Here is a 14,770-nt window from a genome sequence, read left to right on the forward strand (position 1 = left end):
GGCTGAATAGACTCCAGTGTGCACGGCTTCTGTTTCTGGCCTGTGTCACTGCCACGCTGTGACCATAACGAGAAGGCCACTCCGCCGGGACGTGTGCCGCAAGGAGCCAAAATGTGCTGGGAAGGACTCTGCAGATGCCAGCTGAGCCTGTGCAGAACCTTGACATTGTTGTTCCATTATGTAATGCTGTGAGAAGCTGCACTGCGGTATTGGGCCTGTGTTTGACCTGTCAGAGAAGGTGGTCATGCACAGTCTGGGTTCAAATGCGGTGCTGCGGGATCACAAATGTTCTACATGCAACAGCTGAAGCATGAAGGGACACAGTGCAAAGTGAAAAACACTGAACACATGTAACTACAAACTGAAATAACACAAGACAAACCTAATTTGAATCCTTTCATTTTGTCATTAAGTATCATGCATTGTTTACTGAGATTTAAAAAAAAAAAAATCTAATTCTTTTTAAATATCTACACCAAAATGTAATTAAAATCAATAGTTTTTGCTTAATCCTGTCAAAAAACACAATCACAAAAATACTTTCACCTATATTTGTTTATTTATTTGTATGAAGTCCAATTTATTTCCGTGACTACTGCAGGGATGAACGGGGAAAAAAGATCAAATGAATAAAAAAAAAAAAAGCATTCTAGAGGAGGAAGAGATAGTGGAAAAACAATACAAACAATTCTACCATTAGCAGTAAAGCACAACAAAATGTGCACTCCAAATTATACTTCAGTTTCTAATTTCCAGATGTGTTGATCTGATTGAAGAGTTTGTCCTTAATGACTTGAGACATGAGACCGTGAATTGCTTCTATGGTCGTCTTGCAGCTAAACGAAAGCAAAGGGACCCAGTTAAGTTGTGCCACAATGTATAATAATCTTCTTATTATGCTTTTAATTGTGATTATTAGCTGTACCTGTCTCGAGTGGCCTTAGCCAGCTTGTCCTCGGACTTCCTGTCGTGTGTGTCCAGGCCGAGCATGAAGCTGCCTCGACCCAGTTGGGCCTCCGACTGCTCCAGCTTCTCTGACAGGTCAAACACCTGGCCCGTGGTGTAGTCCGAGTTCTAAACAGCCAAAAGAAAAAAAAAAAAAATCACGCACAATTTCCTCACAAAAGATGGACAACATATTCTCTGCAAAAACTTTTCAAGAAGTGTCTATGAGGGTGATGAATGAAAAGAAGCCGGGGAAGGTTTGCTTAAGGTGAGGCCCATGTTTTTAGTGGGGAGGGTAATTAAAAGACAATGACAAGGCGTCCCCCTGACTGGGGTGACAGTGCTGCGGCTGACAAAGCCTGTCACCCGTGCCGCGGCTCCCTCTTGACATCTAGTCAATTCGTCTTCATCTGCAGTGCCAAAGAACACACTGTTTGGATAAGCCTGGTGCCTATTTAGCCTCTTTAGTCAAGCTGGGGACAGAGTGGTAACATCCACAATAGGAATTGACGTGTGTGTGTGTGTGTGTGTGTGTGTGCCTTTCAATCTTTACAACGATCCACGACGGAAAAGGAGATGATCCACACTTAACTACTGCAGCATCTGCCATATTATCAAAGTAAACAAGACAACACACCCTGCATTAATTTCGGCATCACACACTAGTCACCGTGTTTCTATTGTGTAATAATAACCACAAATCCAAAATACAAATGTCAAACAATTAGCCAATATAAAAAAAAAGAAGTATGCATACACACCGTTAGGAGACTTGAGGAACTTAAAGTATTGACCCAATATTTATTCCAAAGGAGTTCCAGGAGCTTTCTATCGAGGGATGACTTAAAATAAGTTACTTCCAAGGCATAATACCTAAACAGATAAAGAGCAAAATAGTGAGCAGCCAGCAGAAATCATTGTGCACAAGAAACAAATTGTAAATACTGTATGTGATTTAAAAACATGATAAAGCATCACTCACTGTTTACAGTGCACACCAAAGTCTTCTATCTTGTTTAGAGGAATTGTTTGATATTCTGAGGGCCCTTCGTCAGGAGGCTTGTAGCCCTGAAAAAACAACACTTTTTAAACTCTAATGCTCCAATTTTACAAATAAGTCAAACCTTTCGTCTTCATTTTGATCTAACGAGCTAAAAATATTTTGTACTCTACCTTGGGATAGGTCCTGAAGGCGCCCAGGTTGACTTTCCCTGCAGAAATAGTTCGAGTGGGGTCGATCTGTGGGAAGCAAGATACAGTAGAGCAGGAAAGTAAGGTCGGAGGTTACACAGACCCACCCCTTGGGACGCACCCAAGTATGTCCACACAAGCAGCCTACTACAAGCTGTCAGTGCGCTCCAATCACACTCGTTAATTACACAGTGCCCTCGGCGTGATGGCAAAAATATCAGAAATAGAAGAAACAGGAGCCTAAAATAGCCAAATATTAATTTGTCAGTCATTTCATTCTTTAGTTACACTATAATGACTATTCAACATACCACGACGGCCACAAAGGGCTCCTGAAACTGTTGATTGAGCATCTGGGTGCTGACGTCGATGCCAGAGAGCCAGCATCCGTAACCCGGGTGACTGTGGTACCAGCCGATGGCGTTCTCCAGCCTGCCAACCTGAGGGGATCACAGCATCAGTGGTAGTGTTGTCATGCAGGGTTGGACGCATTCTTCCATACCAACACCCAACCTGTTTGGCATTCTCAATGTAGGCGGCCATGTATTCATAGGCTGCAGCCTGGGCATTCACTCTGGTCTCTGTGCCCTCCACAGGCAGGGCGAAGCTGTCCATGATGATCATGCTCTCCCCGTCCACCTTCCCCAGCATGAGGCCCATCACCTCCAAGTTGCCCCCTGACCTGGCGTGCATCACCATCTTCAGCAGGGCCAAGGCTGAGATCTTGCAGTACTTGAAGTAGTGGTGACTGCCAGGAGGTACATACAGATACATGATATCAATGCTATACAATTAGACTGTGTATTGGAGGGGGGCGATACTACATAGTTTAGTATCACTCCTACCAATAAATACAGAGCCAGCACATTTTTGAAGATCATTGAATGAGTTAGTTTTTTTAATTTTAATTTGTAATCCATGGTTATAATCAGAATGAAACATAGGAGAAATACTTAAGGTATACAAAGACGTTTTATCAATACACTTATTTGTGAATAAATGAACAATGGTTAATAAAATAATAAAGACAATGTAACAATGTCAACAAATTAATACATTATTCTTTTATTCCCTTTTATTATATACAATTGTTTGAGCAAAATAAAGTCAAATACACGCAAAATAACTAAACAAAAAGCAAAAACAACCATTCTCTCATTCAAATTCTTTGGCTTTGCGCCCCAAAGCCTTCTGTGTCTTCTTCTATTCCCTGAATTTATAATTAATCTAATATTGTAAACACAATATATTTGAACAACTTAACAAAGATAATTGATAGTTGTAGGGAAAAAAACGCAGACAAGAATTAAACATCGACGATATCAATACTTGTATTGATCCACCCACCTCGACTTTGTGTATCAGTTCGAAACAACCAATTAGTGATACTGATACCAAGTCGCCGTTGCGTTTAAACTGCCTGGAAAGAGTTCTTCACCACATGTAAGACTAGACGATAAATGTCTGGAGAACTTACTCCTTTGTCCACGGCTTCGCTGCGAGGATCTCCTGCTGCTGCTTCTTGTCATATTTGTAAATTTCATCTATGCTCTGAACTTCCTGCATGCTGTTTGAGAGCTCCCAGGTTTTCTGAGCCGTGTTAGCGCCCGCCATGTTGACTTATCTATAGACCGAGATTCGACGTCAAACCATTAACGTTTGCCAAACTGTCACAAAAGCTTGTAATTAAAAGAAAAATAATGGATACCATGACAAGGCCACCACCAAAAGGACCACTAGCTCAGGGCGCCATGACAGTGGATTATACCATTACAAGTCGCTCATCAAAGGGGACAGTTGCTCTAATGTGAGAATTTATCACGCGTTCTTTCGACGTCGTATTTGTATTTCTGTATTTTAAGAAGGCGATAATGTTCAGTAAAGCAAAACATAAAACCCGTCCAATCGGACGTTATACTAATATCCGATACAATGCAACAAACGTAGCCCCTTGACACAACGTAATGGTTCAGTCCAGAGAGGACGCCAGGAAGTGGCATGTAGTATTGCATCGCCATCTAGCGGAAGCTCCCATGTATGATGTTTGGAATAACATTTATTTTTAATTACTTTGCTGCCTTGCGTTGACTAGAAGGCAAATATCTAATATTTTGTAGACACAGCGAGAATTTAGCCTCACAGTGACATTTAGTAACAGCTATGGAATTTTGACTTATCTGCTTAAAAAAAAAAACCTTGACATTTCAAATGAGCCAAGTTCAAAAACTTTATTGACCTAGAACCTGATTAGAATGCCAGAAGGATGTATCGTACAGAAAGTTGTACATAATCTTTTTTTGCAACATAGAAAACTTTACATTGCTGCATCATATACATTGTTTCTACATCCATGAGCAGGAATGCATCCCATTCATACATAAAGCACAGCTAACATCTCTCATTTCGCCTATACATATTACTTTCTCCCGAACCCAAAAAAAACACAAAATATATTAACTTTTGATTTTGTACACGAGTGAAAACTAAACTCAAACATGAAAACAGACTTCTTTTTTAAGCAGCTAGCATCATTTTGCTCTCGTCTTCCAGTTTCAAAAGCACAGTCAATGCGTGTCTCCTTTTAAAAACCTAACATATAAAATGGAATAATTTAACCCTTCACTTGCTGTCCAACTACAAATCATACCGTGTGTGGGAGATGTTACAGTCAAATAATCAGTAAAATAAAAGCTCCAGTGCATTCCAAAATGGAGTTCAAGTGCAGCAAACCCAGAGGAGAAACAAATAAAAATAAATGAAATCTAGTGTTATAAGATTATATTACATACCGGCAGGTCTGTACAACTAGTTTTGACAGGCTAATCGATATTAGTGTTAGCCATCTGGGTGCAGGGAAATGTCACATTTCATAGTTGTTGAATATTTGCAAACCATTCATTCATTACATTTTGTTTTTAAATATACATTAAGAAGCACACCAGTTCTTTTTTAAAATATATTCCATCTGAGCAGGTCAGAGATATGCGTTACTATCAGCAGTGTGGAGCTACAAACAAGACTTTCCGTGCTGATAACAATCCTGCGAGGTGAAGGGCTTGAGGCTGCAGGCAGGTGGCGCCGGAGCAGCTGTGAGTCATCCGCAAGTGTCTGACCACATGGAGACAGAAGCCTGAGGCAACATGGTTCACTGAGCTTCCGCCTCTGCTTCGGGGCTCGTCTCTTGCTCGTCAGCTTCTGGCTCGGTTGTAGGAAGCGGCGCGATGTGAAACACCAGGCCGATGCGCAAGTAGAACTTTCTTAAGACGGCCCGGAGCTCTGGGATGAGGTCAAATTGCATGATCTCACACAAGAGGGGGTAGTACCTGGACGCGTGGGCCTTGAACTGAAGGCGAGAGAGACGGTATTCATTAACATTAGTCACAAAGTCCTTTCATGTCCTTTCAGTTGCCAACACGCACCCTTTTGTCGCTGATCTTCAGCACCTTGGTAAGAAACAGGAGCAGCAGGTTGGTCCAGGACTCCCGGTGACTCTCAGAGGTCAATGCCAAAAAGTACGCCACGGCCTCACTGCACACACTAAACAACAAGGAAAAATTAATCTGTTAATTGTACAACTGGGAGAATTACTCTATTGACCCAAATATAAGACGCTTATACACTTATGTTTGGTTCGGTGCATTCGCTCTCAGACTGACACCACTTGGGAGATAGGTCTCGGCTCTCGTGTGGTTCCGTTCACTTAAGAGCCTTGGCTCTTTAAGCGGAGTACAAATTGTCATGGGGGTACGTGAATAAAAATGTATGCTTGAACGCCTTCTCATGTGAACAGCGCAGGGAGCACAGAGCACAAGAAAGACAGACACAAAGTTGTACATTGTTCTGCGTGTATATATACTGTGTATATATATATATATGAATAACTAAGCAAGTTTGCTGATTATGTTGTGCATTAACACTGTTTCAAGAAGATTTCGTTTATATTGTGTGCTAAATCAGAGCTGGTCTTCTTACATGATTAATTAGTACATTTTCTGAGCTATGAGCATGTCACTTGTTTCTAGACTGGGTGCACTGACTCGTATGTGTGCAGTTAAAAAATAAAGCTTCAAGATTTTTACAGAACAAGCCTTCATCAAATAATGATTCTCGTAAAAAAAAAAAAAAAGCTACTGCAGCGCGTACGAGTGAATTTTACGCAGTACAGCTGGATGAGTCAACAGATAAAGCCGGACTTGCACATGTGTCTGTGTGTGCGTATATTCATTCCTTCGTATAATCATGAAGGGACAATTAAGGTGGACATGCTCTTCTGTGTTAAAAAAATCAAACAGGTGAGAAATAATTCCAAGTAACCTGTTTTATTGTGTGCTTATAGACACTGGTTAAAGTTTTTTAAGTATGCAGGACTGTACATGTGTCAAATGTCTGAAGGGGTACAGGACTGTGAAAACTGTGATTTTTTCATGTCAGTGTGAACAGTATAGGTTCGTTCGATATGTATCCGAACTACTGCAGTCTGAGCGGTGAAGTCGCATCGACCTATGCAGCATCGAAAGGCGTGTTTTGCCGTGCTTACTGAGACTTGGATAAACGTACTCATTGATGGAGCTTGTCACCCAAAAATGATTTAAAAAAGTGTCAGTGAAGCGGCTCAGGGCAATGTCCCACCACTTCTGGTTCCGACATCCACCCACACGCTCCTCGGAACAGACGTCGCATCAAGTTCTGCCCGCTTTCTTCTTAATCTTAATCATTTGGTTCAGAAAATATTGCACAAAATCCTTGAAACTGTCACAAACGCACCGAGGAGAGCGCAAAATGACGCAGTATTTACTTCCGTAAACACACGCGCGTCATTTCCCGGATGTTTTGCGTGCACATTGACAAATCCTATTTTTTTTGGTAATGTGAACCACCACATAGAAAATGTGATTTTAACAAAAAACAAAATGGGCATCATACTCTGCAGTGTGAACATAGCCTTAGAGCACAAATGAACGCTACAAATGAACGCTACACAGACCAAAGACAAGGGACCAGTGTTAAAATGACAGCAAAAAGAATCCAGAAATGAGAAATGTAAGACAAAATGTGTTGGAAGTGCTGTATCTGTGTTGGGGGAAAAAAAAAATTCCAAAACAGGGTCTTGAAGGAAAAGGTGCCATTTCAGGTTGTCTTATATTTGGGCCAGTATGGTAATATAACTCCCCCGCTATTTTAATCTCACACTGTCTGATCAGGATATTGTGAAAGGAGAAGAGGGTGAGCTAATGTTAATTAGCTCCTGACTGATTGGATTGTGAAAATGATCACAGTTAAAGCTCGGCTGTGACCTTTAACTCCCATTCTCAGACACTGCAACAATGCCATCTGTTAGCCATTAAGTCCCTCACTCCCCTCCTCTACTCCACACATGACAACTTCCGACTAATCAGACTGTCTGTGGGCGTGTTATGGTCTGTCAAGCACTGTGTCTCCGCTCTCATGAAGGTGATTTTCCCCCCTACGATCAATCATCAGCGTGAGGACTTACTCCAGCAGTCGCCTCTGGACCTCCTCCCAGGCATCCTGCCGCGTCTCGTCCGTGTACATGCGGAAAAGGATGCGCAGGCTGCACGCCAAGCTGCTGGTCTCCTGCTTCAACAGGTTAGGCTTGGACTTTCCTTTAAAACCTGCAGCACAAAAACACCCACAAGTGGTCACATAACCCAGCAGAGCCTTTGATAAAAAGCAACTACACATTCAAGGAGGAGAGTGACCTGCTTTCCACAGCAGGGTCCTCTGCTCGTTGTTGGAGTTGAAAGCCTTGGCGAAGCGGTGCGACTCCAGCAAGCAGTCCAGCAACTTGAAGAGCTGCTGCGAGGTCAGGTAGCGGAACATGCCCTGGTCTTGTGTCTCCATAGGGACGTCTGATGCACTCTCAGCATCCCGCTAAATACAAGACATGGAAGATTAATTGCACATTTCGGAATGTATTTTTTTGTCCATATGTGAGGTCAAAAATGGAAATCTCTGTTCTAGTTCATCCCAACGGTGCTTGATGGGGTTCTGAAGTCAAGTTCTTCTATCCAAGCAAACATTTATGGACCTAGCTTTGTTCTTTCACAAAATTGAATGCATACAACTGTCCAAGTTGAAAAATGCAGATTCAGCCGGGGGGAAAGGTTAAATTCAACCACGTTGAAGATCATTTTTTGAGCTTTTCCAGTATGTTGTCGCTTCAATGGCTTGGCACTACAGTATCTAGCCCTAATTAATTAAGAAATACAGTAAAGACCAAAATGATTGATACCTTCGCCAAAGTGAATAGTGATGAGTGGGTATCTTTTAGCTTTCTTGATTAAAAAAAACAATTAGTTATTTTTTTATAGGGCCTTCAATAATAACACATTAACAAATGTATTTAATTATGGTAAAAAAAAATAAATTGTGTAATGAATTAACGCAAGCACATCGAGGCAAGTCACATCTGGTTGTTACAATGGCAGACGGACGCAAATGTAGTTTAGCCACCGAGGCACACATTATCTGACACTTAAAAAAAAATCAATTTCTACCTTAACACATCAACAGCAGTGCTCAATTCCATCACCATATAGGATCTCCAACTGAAATCTCTGGGTTTGTTCTCGGAACAACACTTTCTCATTCTCCACCTCACTAACGCAAGGTGCATTCACGAACACTCAGAGGTACAGGCGTCAAGCGCTTCAAGACAAACACCGCACTTCCGGCCTTCACAACAAAGCTCAGCACGTCACATCCTATCAGACTGCACTGAACAAATAAGGGTCTCTGAAAAGTAGCTTAGACAAGCAATCCTCTATTTTCCACAAAAAAGAGCAATGACTAAGATGGCCCAATTGAATTGTGTGGGATAAAAGTCTTAGTTTTACTGTTCTTATTGTACTGCGTTGGAAAATGACAATACTGCCAGCAGCCGAGTTCAGAGACAAATTATATTATGATGTCTATTATGGTTTATCTTGATTTTTTCAGTTCAATTGGATCTGTTCCCACTCATACAATATGTTAAATATAATCATGTCCCATCATTTATCTTTCAAACATAGTTGCAAATGGTGATTATTCATGATTAATTAACTTATAAACTGTGATTAATCTGAATACAAATATTATTCATTTGAGGCTCTTAGTTTTTTTCCTGCAACTGATACACTTTCTTGTATCAGTTGCAGTTATAAGATACCCATTCATCACAAAAAATGTACCTAAATTCTAAATTTAGCTGTGAGAAGTATTTTCTGTCCACATAATGTACATTATTAACATGACTAAAGAGGCAACAGCTACACCGGACCACAGTTGTTTGTACCTGAGCTGCAGCAAAGTTCTCCGCATCTTCCTTCTTGCTGGTGGCAGGAAAGAAGACGATGTTGTCGATAGTCTGGATCAGCTCCAGCTGCACCACGCACTTGATGAGCAAGGCTGCAAACAAACGTTGCTCCAACACCCCTGCGGAACACCACGGTCAGAACCTTCCTTGGATGTGTGCCGCTCACTTTTAAGACCTCACTCACTTGCAGAGCTCCTGTTCCTGACACCGTCCTCATTGGGGACAGCGGGTGCGGCGCCCTGGTGGCTCTGATGACGGCTCTCCACGGAGACCCTGTCGGCGCTGCTGATGGAGCGCTGGTCATCGGGGCGGAGCTGGAGGTCCACTGACTTCTGGGAAATGGAGTCCTGAAAGCAAAGAGGACACAAATGGAGACGATACGACGAATACTGAGCAAATACAGGAAACCATCTGCAGCACATAAATAACACATGGTGATTAATTTAGCGGAAATCTCACCAGCTGCTTGTCTGACAGACTTTGTGTAAAGTGTTCTCCTTCTGCTCCCGCTGGTCTCCATGTTAGCAGCCTGAGATACAAGAAAAGCAGGAAATCAGATAGTGTTGGCTTTAGGATGTGCAAGTCTTTTTAGGGCTTTTGTTGGGCTCACGCGTGTGGGATGGTGGTCTTGAATATGTCCAGCATGCAATTGCACGTCTTGTCCCACGTCTCGTGGGAGAACTTCTCACCATTCAGGATGACCACATTCTCCAGACAGTTGGTGCCTGAGCGGGCTAGCTGCTCATTATCTGCACACAAACAGAGGGTCATGCGGTACTTGTAAACCATTCTGGAATATTGTAGTGGTAGATTCTAATGCACTCACCTTGCTGCACACACCAATACAGTTGAGATAAAATGTCATCCAGCAGAACGTCGTTCAGCGACTCAAAGTACTGAGTGAAGACGTCGCAGATGGCGTAAAGTGCGTGGTTGCAGGTGGTCGTCATCCACTCCGCTTTCTGTGGCGGCAACAAGACCTCTGTGAGTGTCATAGACATATTCTAGGACAACGTACAGTAGGTGGTGACTTACCTCCGTCTGTTGCTCGGGCAGCTTCATGTTGTCAAAGATCCTGAAGACGATTCTGAACAGGTCTTGCCACCAGTGCTTCTCGAAGGTGTGCCCGTATGTCTTCATCACTTCAAACATCACCGTCAAGCCCCTTGGAAAGAAATGCAGAGGAATTAATGACGTTTTCCACTTCATATTACAGTCATGGAAAAAAATGATTAGACCACCCTTGTTTCTTCGGTTTCTTGTTCATTTAATGCCTGATACAAATAATGGTACCTTTGTTTGGACAAATAGAACAATGACTACAAAAATAGCTCAGAAGGGTTACATTTTTTGGCAGTATAACGCTATCATGTAAGAACTTAAGTGATTTTGGTTATTATCAAGAAAACCATGGAAGTTGCTAGTTATCAGCTCTTAAATTCAACTTTTATGAGCTGTATTTGTTGTCATTATATTTGTCTGAACAAATGTACCTTTAGTTGTACCAGGCATTCAAATGGATATGATATGAATATGAATAATATAGTAACACAGGATACTGCAAAAACATCATTTGAAACAAGACAATGGAGAACGGAGCTTTCTTGTGTGCTGCAGCCATGTGGAGACTAGAGTATAAAACTGCTGCGGTCCTTACTGCTAAAGTGTACCTGAACCAGCAGCATACCTGGTGCGGACGTCCAGTTTACATCTGTTGATGATGCAGGAGAGCTCAAAGAGAATGGGGAACCAGCCTCGCACCCACACGCGGTCCTCTGGTGCTACATTCATGTCATCGCTGGTGTAGTCTTTGAAGGCCTGACACAAAATGGCAAGCAGTTATTAAATGATTACATACTGTTGCTTTATCGAGGAGATGATGCCCACCTGTGGCCTCTCCGAGACGTATTTGGCGCAATGTCTGATGAGGCGGATGGCTTCCATGCTGGTGTCCGGAAAGGAGGCGTTGCAGGCGAACTCTGACAGACACTTGACAGCGTCCTGGAAGGAGTCGATGGTGGCCGCAAAGTGCTTCTCGAATACATTTGCTGCGAGAGAGAAAAAAAGTATTGAAAAAAAATATATTTCCTGTTCACAATCTTCAGAGTGTAGCACTCACTGACTATGTGCCCCGTGGTCTGAAAGGCTAGCTCCACAATGCTCTCATCCTGGTCGGACGCAGCCAGGTGGAAGACGGAGAAAATGTTCTTCCAGCCTGAACGGATGTTCCCCGCCTGAGAGTTAACCATCTGAGCAATGCAGCGCACCACCATGTCTCTGATCGTGGGAGACCTGAAGGCAGAAGGAAAGGAAGAGTGTTTAAAGGAGGAGAATCGTCTTACTACTGTGAAGAGCAGCCGTAACTGCTGCGGGCTTGATGAATGAAGAAGAGGAAGCATGAGCGAGTCGAATGCACACACTGTGCTGCTGCCTGCCATCTCCAGACACATTTAAACTTTGATTATTTTGCATCAATGAAAAGAGCATTTGAAAGTGCATTTACAGATTCTCAAATTCCATTCAGGAATAGGTTCGCCTTATCAAAAGGCAGCCGAAAGGAGCCAGTACAAATGTTGGCACTCCATGTCCACTGCTCTCTTCGTACCTGTTCTTCTTCATGATGTGCTCAAACGGCCTCAGGAAGTCCTTCTGGAATCTGAAGTTGGCCAGCTCGCCCTTCTCCAAGAACTTCATGGACAGCTGCCTGAGGGAGTCCACCGCGAAGATGGCCACGTCCTCATTGGAATTACAGCCAACCTGCCAAGGTAAAGTGATGTTTAATCACACGTGGAGGTTATGAAACACTCTCATGCTGTCAGAGGGTGTGCATGCCAGAACAACAGATGGCACTACAACTTTGCATGAGGCCATTGTAGCCAAAACAAAGACGAAGAAAGTACTTTCTGGAAAAGGAACTTGAAAATTAAGAATAATGGGAGTCGTAGGAAAGAAACTAAACAAAAAAATTGGGGAGGGAGTCAATTTTCAATGGGCCAAAATGTAGTTTATATGTGAGTGCATTATGTATTAGCCTCCTTAGATAAGAAAAATCATTGGCAATAAATCATCGACACCTACATCCACTCAGCTCCATTGAATCTTCAACAAACAACCTCTAACATGCTCAAGGTGAATCCTTTCTTATGGCACTGAATAGTGTCCAGCCATGGCCCACCTTGTTGAAGTGGTCTCCGATGACCTCCCAGATCCTGGACCACTGCAGCCTGATGCGGCCCATGTTGTAGTAGGAGATCTCCACTATTTTCTGCAGGCTGAACATTCGCGGGTGCGTAGGCGAGGCCAGCTCATCCATGGACACAGCGCACAGCCAGCGCACGAAATCCACTGACGCACAGAGAGAGATATTCACAACACTCAACAGTGACTCTTAACGTTATTATGTAGTGGACTTACCTATTGCATTGCCGTCAAGTCTGGTTGAGCCTGTGAATATCCTAAAGCAGAAAAATAATGTAAAAGAAGTTATATTTCAGAATCTTCATTATAATTAATGTATGTGTTGTACCTGTCCACAGCCACCACTACACTCTGAGAGCTGGTTTCTCCGATGGACTCTTGGATACTGGCAATCTGCTTCCGGTCCACCGTCCCACCAACTACACACAGGTATTTCTAATAAAAGATTTGACTCGTTCGTCTAGAATTTGGCCTCAACAGTAAGAGCTGCTACCAACCCAGGCCCAGGTACTCATCGTTGTTCTGCTCCTTGGCACTGGCCACAAAGCCCTCTCTGCCCCTCACTGTCCCTGAGATGTAGCGGGCCTTCACCCCGGTGCCGATAAGCTGGGCCAGCTCCAGCTGACTGATGCACTTCATGATCTGAATGGACCAAAACATTCACACTAATTTACAGGATGAACATGTTGCAAAGTGTCCTCAATTGTCATCTAAAGACAAAATGAGGAAATATTTTATGAGTACCTTTTTATACTTGAACCTTGTATAAATTACAGTAATATATTGATAGCTAGTGGTATTCACATTTTCATACGTGCATTCAGAAGAAGAGAGAGCCAAAGTTGAAATGGATGGAAGAAAGCTATAAAACCTCTCCAAAGTAAAAATTCCGAAAATAAAAAAGGCAAACCTCGTGCCAGGAGTTTCCCAGGTAGTTTCCGTCCGTGTGTGCCACAGTGATGAGGGTCTTGATGGTGTCAATGTTCTTCTGCTTCATTTCTGCGATGCCCGAGCTAGCGGTGAGCAGCGTGAACCTGGCCAGGGCTTGCACGTAGGCATCCCTCTCCAGCTGAAATAAACAACAAGCGCAGTATGAAGAAGAGAAGACGCAACGCACCTCCCGGTTCAGACCGCAGCACCTGTATGGAGAAGATGCACGCTATTCTGATGGCACAGCGGATCCCTTCCAGACACAGCGACGCCACCTCGGTGTCATCACAGTCCTGGAGGCCCACGCTGAACGCGGCCAAGAAGGGGGTCCACGCCAGCTGAGGGAGAACAACAGCAGGTTAGCATGCAATTGGGTGATGGCGAGTATCTGGTGGCTTTCTACCTTAAACATGGGTCTGACGTGCTCCAGGTGGGTGGCGCTGGTGAACGGAGCCTGCACGTGGCTGACGGCCTCCATCAGGGCTTTGGCCGTCTTGGCCATCTGCTCCATCTCTACATTGTAGAGGAGGCGGCGCTGCTTCTCGCTGGCCACACCTATGCATGACGCCATAATATGAACACACTGGAAGACCATTTCCTTTCCAGTAATTTGTTATTTTGGGAGTTTGGACGGGCAAAAATAGTATTATCTTCACACCTATCAGACATTTATGCTCAATTTAAACTCTCGTTCCCAAAGTTCCCCACTACGACACTTGTAATCGTGCATACTGTATGTAATGCGAGACAAAAACAGTATTCATCTACAACCATGCATTTCTAGTATTAGTGTTGTTATTGTGTTTGAGCTAACAATATTTTAAGTCTACACTAACTAATGTGACAGTTCTGTAAAGATATGATACACAAGGAAACTCACTCTGTTTGCTGGACTTCATGGTGAGCTCTTTCGTCTCCTTCATGGCTATCTTTTTGCCCGCAATCTCGTCATAGATAGCTGATAGATATTCCTCCGGGAGGTCTTTGCTGTCGTTGATGCCGCGGTTCATCTTGATGTACTGCTCCTTTGTCATTTTATTCTTCACCTTATTCAGAAAAAACAACAAGGATCCAATTTTGCTTACTGTAACTATATTTCAAGTATTACAGGGAGTCATTCATGTACCTCTGCATGTGCTTTAAAATAATAGTTAAGGTAGATAAGGCTCCTTTCTCATGCACTCCTAA

General features: G+C 43.0%; 2 protein-coding genes across 4 annotated transcripts in view; both read right to left on the reverse strand.

Moving 5' to 3' along the window:
* Positions 1-547: 547 nt before the first annotated feature.
* On the reverse strand, positions 548-3,909 carry cops5 (COP9 signalosome subunit 5). 2 transcript variants are annotated; one of them, XM_054765600.1, is made up of 9 exons: positions 3,845-3,909; positions 3,614-3,760; positions 2,650-2,884; positions 2,448-2,576; positions 2,119-2,184; positions 1,928-2,013; positions 1,707-1,818; positions 926-1,074; positions 548-836 (listed from the first exon to the last, which is right to left on the reverse strand). In XM_054765600.1, the coding sequence occupies exons 2-9, from the start codon at positions 3,748-3,750 to the stop codon at positions 746-748; spliced, it is 1,005 nt and encodes a 334-aa protein (XP_054621575.1). In that variant the 5' UTR covers positions 3,751-3,760; positions 3,845-3,909; the 3' UTR covers positions 548-745. The 2 variants fall into 2 exon arrangements, with proteins under 2 accessions (XP_054621575.1, XP_054621574.1); XM_054765599.1 differs by having other exon boundaries at positions 3,614-3,908.
* A 439-nt stretch (positions 3,910-4,348) lies between these two features.
* The window catches only part of arfgef1 (ADP-ribosylation factor guanine nucleotide-exchange factor 1 (brefeldin A-inhibited)), a 39,968-nt gene continuing 29,546 nt past the window's right edge, over positions 4,349-14,770 (reverse strand). For both annotated transcript variants that reach the window (XM_054766427.1, XM_054766426.1), the window contains 22 exons: positions 14,463-14,628; positions 13,986-14,137; positions 13,792-13,920; positions 13,563-13,721; positions 13,150-13,294; positions 12,981-13,071; positions 12,869-12,909; positions 12,630-12,799; positions 12,060-12,211; positions 11,574-11,746; positions 11,342-11,502; positions 11,142-11,272; positions 10,490-10,619; positions 10,281-10,416; positions 10,065-10,203; positions 9,914-9,983; positions 9,639-9,801; positions 9,434-9,573; positions 7,857-8,028; positions 7,631-7,769; positions 5,556-5,673; positions 4,349-5,479 (listed from right to left, as the gene is read on the reverse strand). In XM_054766427.1, the coding sequence (XP_054622402.1) occupies positions 5,282-5,479; positions 5,556-5,673; positions 7,631-7,769; positions 7,857-8,028; positions 9,434-9,573; positions 9,639-9,801; positions 9,914-9,983; positions 10,065-10,203; positions 10,281-10,416; positions 10,490-10,619; positions 11,142-11,272; positions 11,342-11,502; positions 11,574-11,746; positions 12,060-12,211; positions 12,630-12,799; positions 12,869-12,909; positions 12,981-13,071; positions 13,150-13,294; positions 13,563-13,721; positions 13,792-13,920; positions 13,986-14,137; positions 14,463-14,628 (3,075 nt within the window). In that variant the 3' untranslated portion in view covers positions 4,349-5,281. The remainder of the gene's footprint in view (positions 5,480-5,555; positions 5,674-7,630; positions 7,770-7,856; positions 8,029-9,433; positions 9,574-9,638; positions 9,802-9,913; positions 9,984-10,064; positions 10,204-10,280; positions 10,417-10,489; positions 10,620-11,141; positions 11,273-11,341; positions 11,503-11,573; positions 11,747-12,059; positions 12,212-12,629; positions 12,800-12,868; positions 12,910-12,980; positions 13,072-13,149; positions 13,295-13,562; positions 13,722-13,791; positions 13,921-13,985; positions 14,138-14,462; positions 14,629-14,770) is intronic.

This window comes from Dunckerocampus dactyliophorus, chromosome 21 (assembly GCF_027744805.1).
Source record: "Dunckerocampus dactyliophorus isolate RoL2022-P2 chromosome 21, RoL_Ddac_1.1, whole genome shotgun sequence".
NCBI lineage: Eukaryota > Metazoa > Chordata > Actinopteri > Syngnathiformes > Syngnathidae > Dunckerocampus > Dunckerocampus dactyliophorus.

What these genes read in the sequence shown, in the direction of transcription:
- cops5 (XM_054765600.1), bottom strand. Translation starts at nt 3,750, where the DNA reads ATGGCGGGCGCTAACACGGCTCAGAAAACCTGGGAGCTCTCAAACAGC. An exon ending in GTTCCTCAAGTCTCCTAACG is followed by an intron (nt 1,075 to 1,706) that starts GTGTGTATGCAT and finishes TTGGCTGTTTAG; the next exon opens with AACTCGGACTACACCACGGG. An exon ending in GCTAAGGCCACTCGAGACAG is followed by an intron (nt 837 to 925) that starts GTACAGCTAATA and finishes GCTTTCGTTTAG; the next exon opens with CTGCAAGACGACCATAGAAG.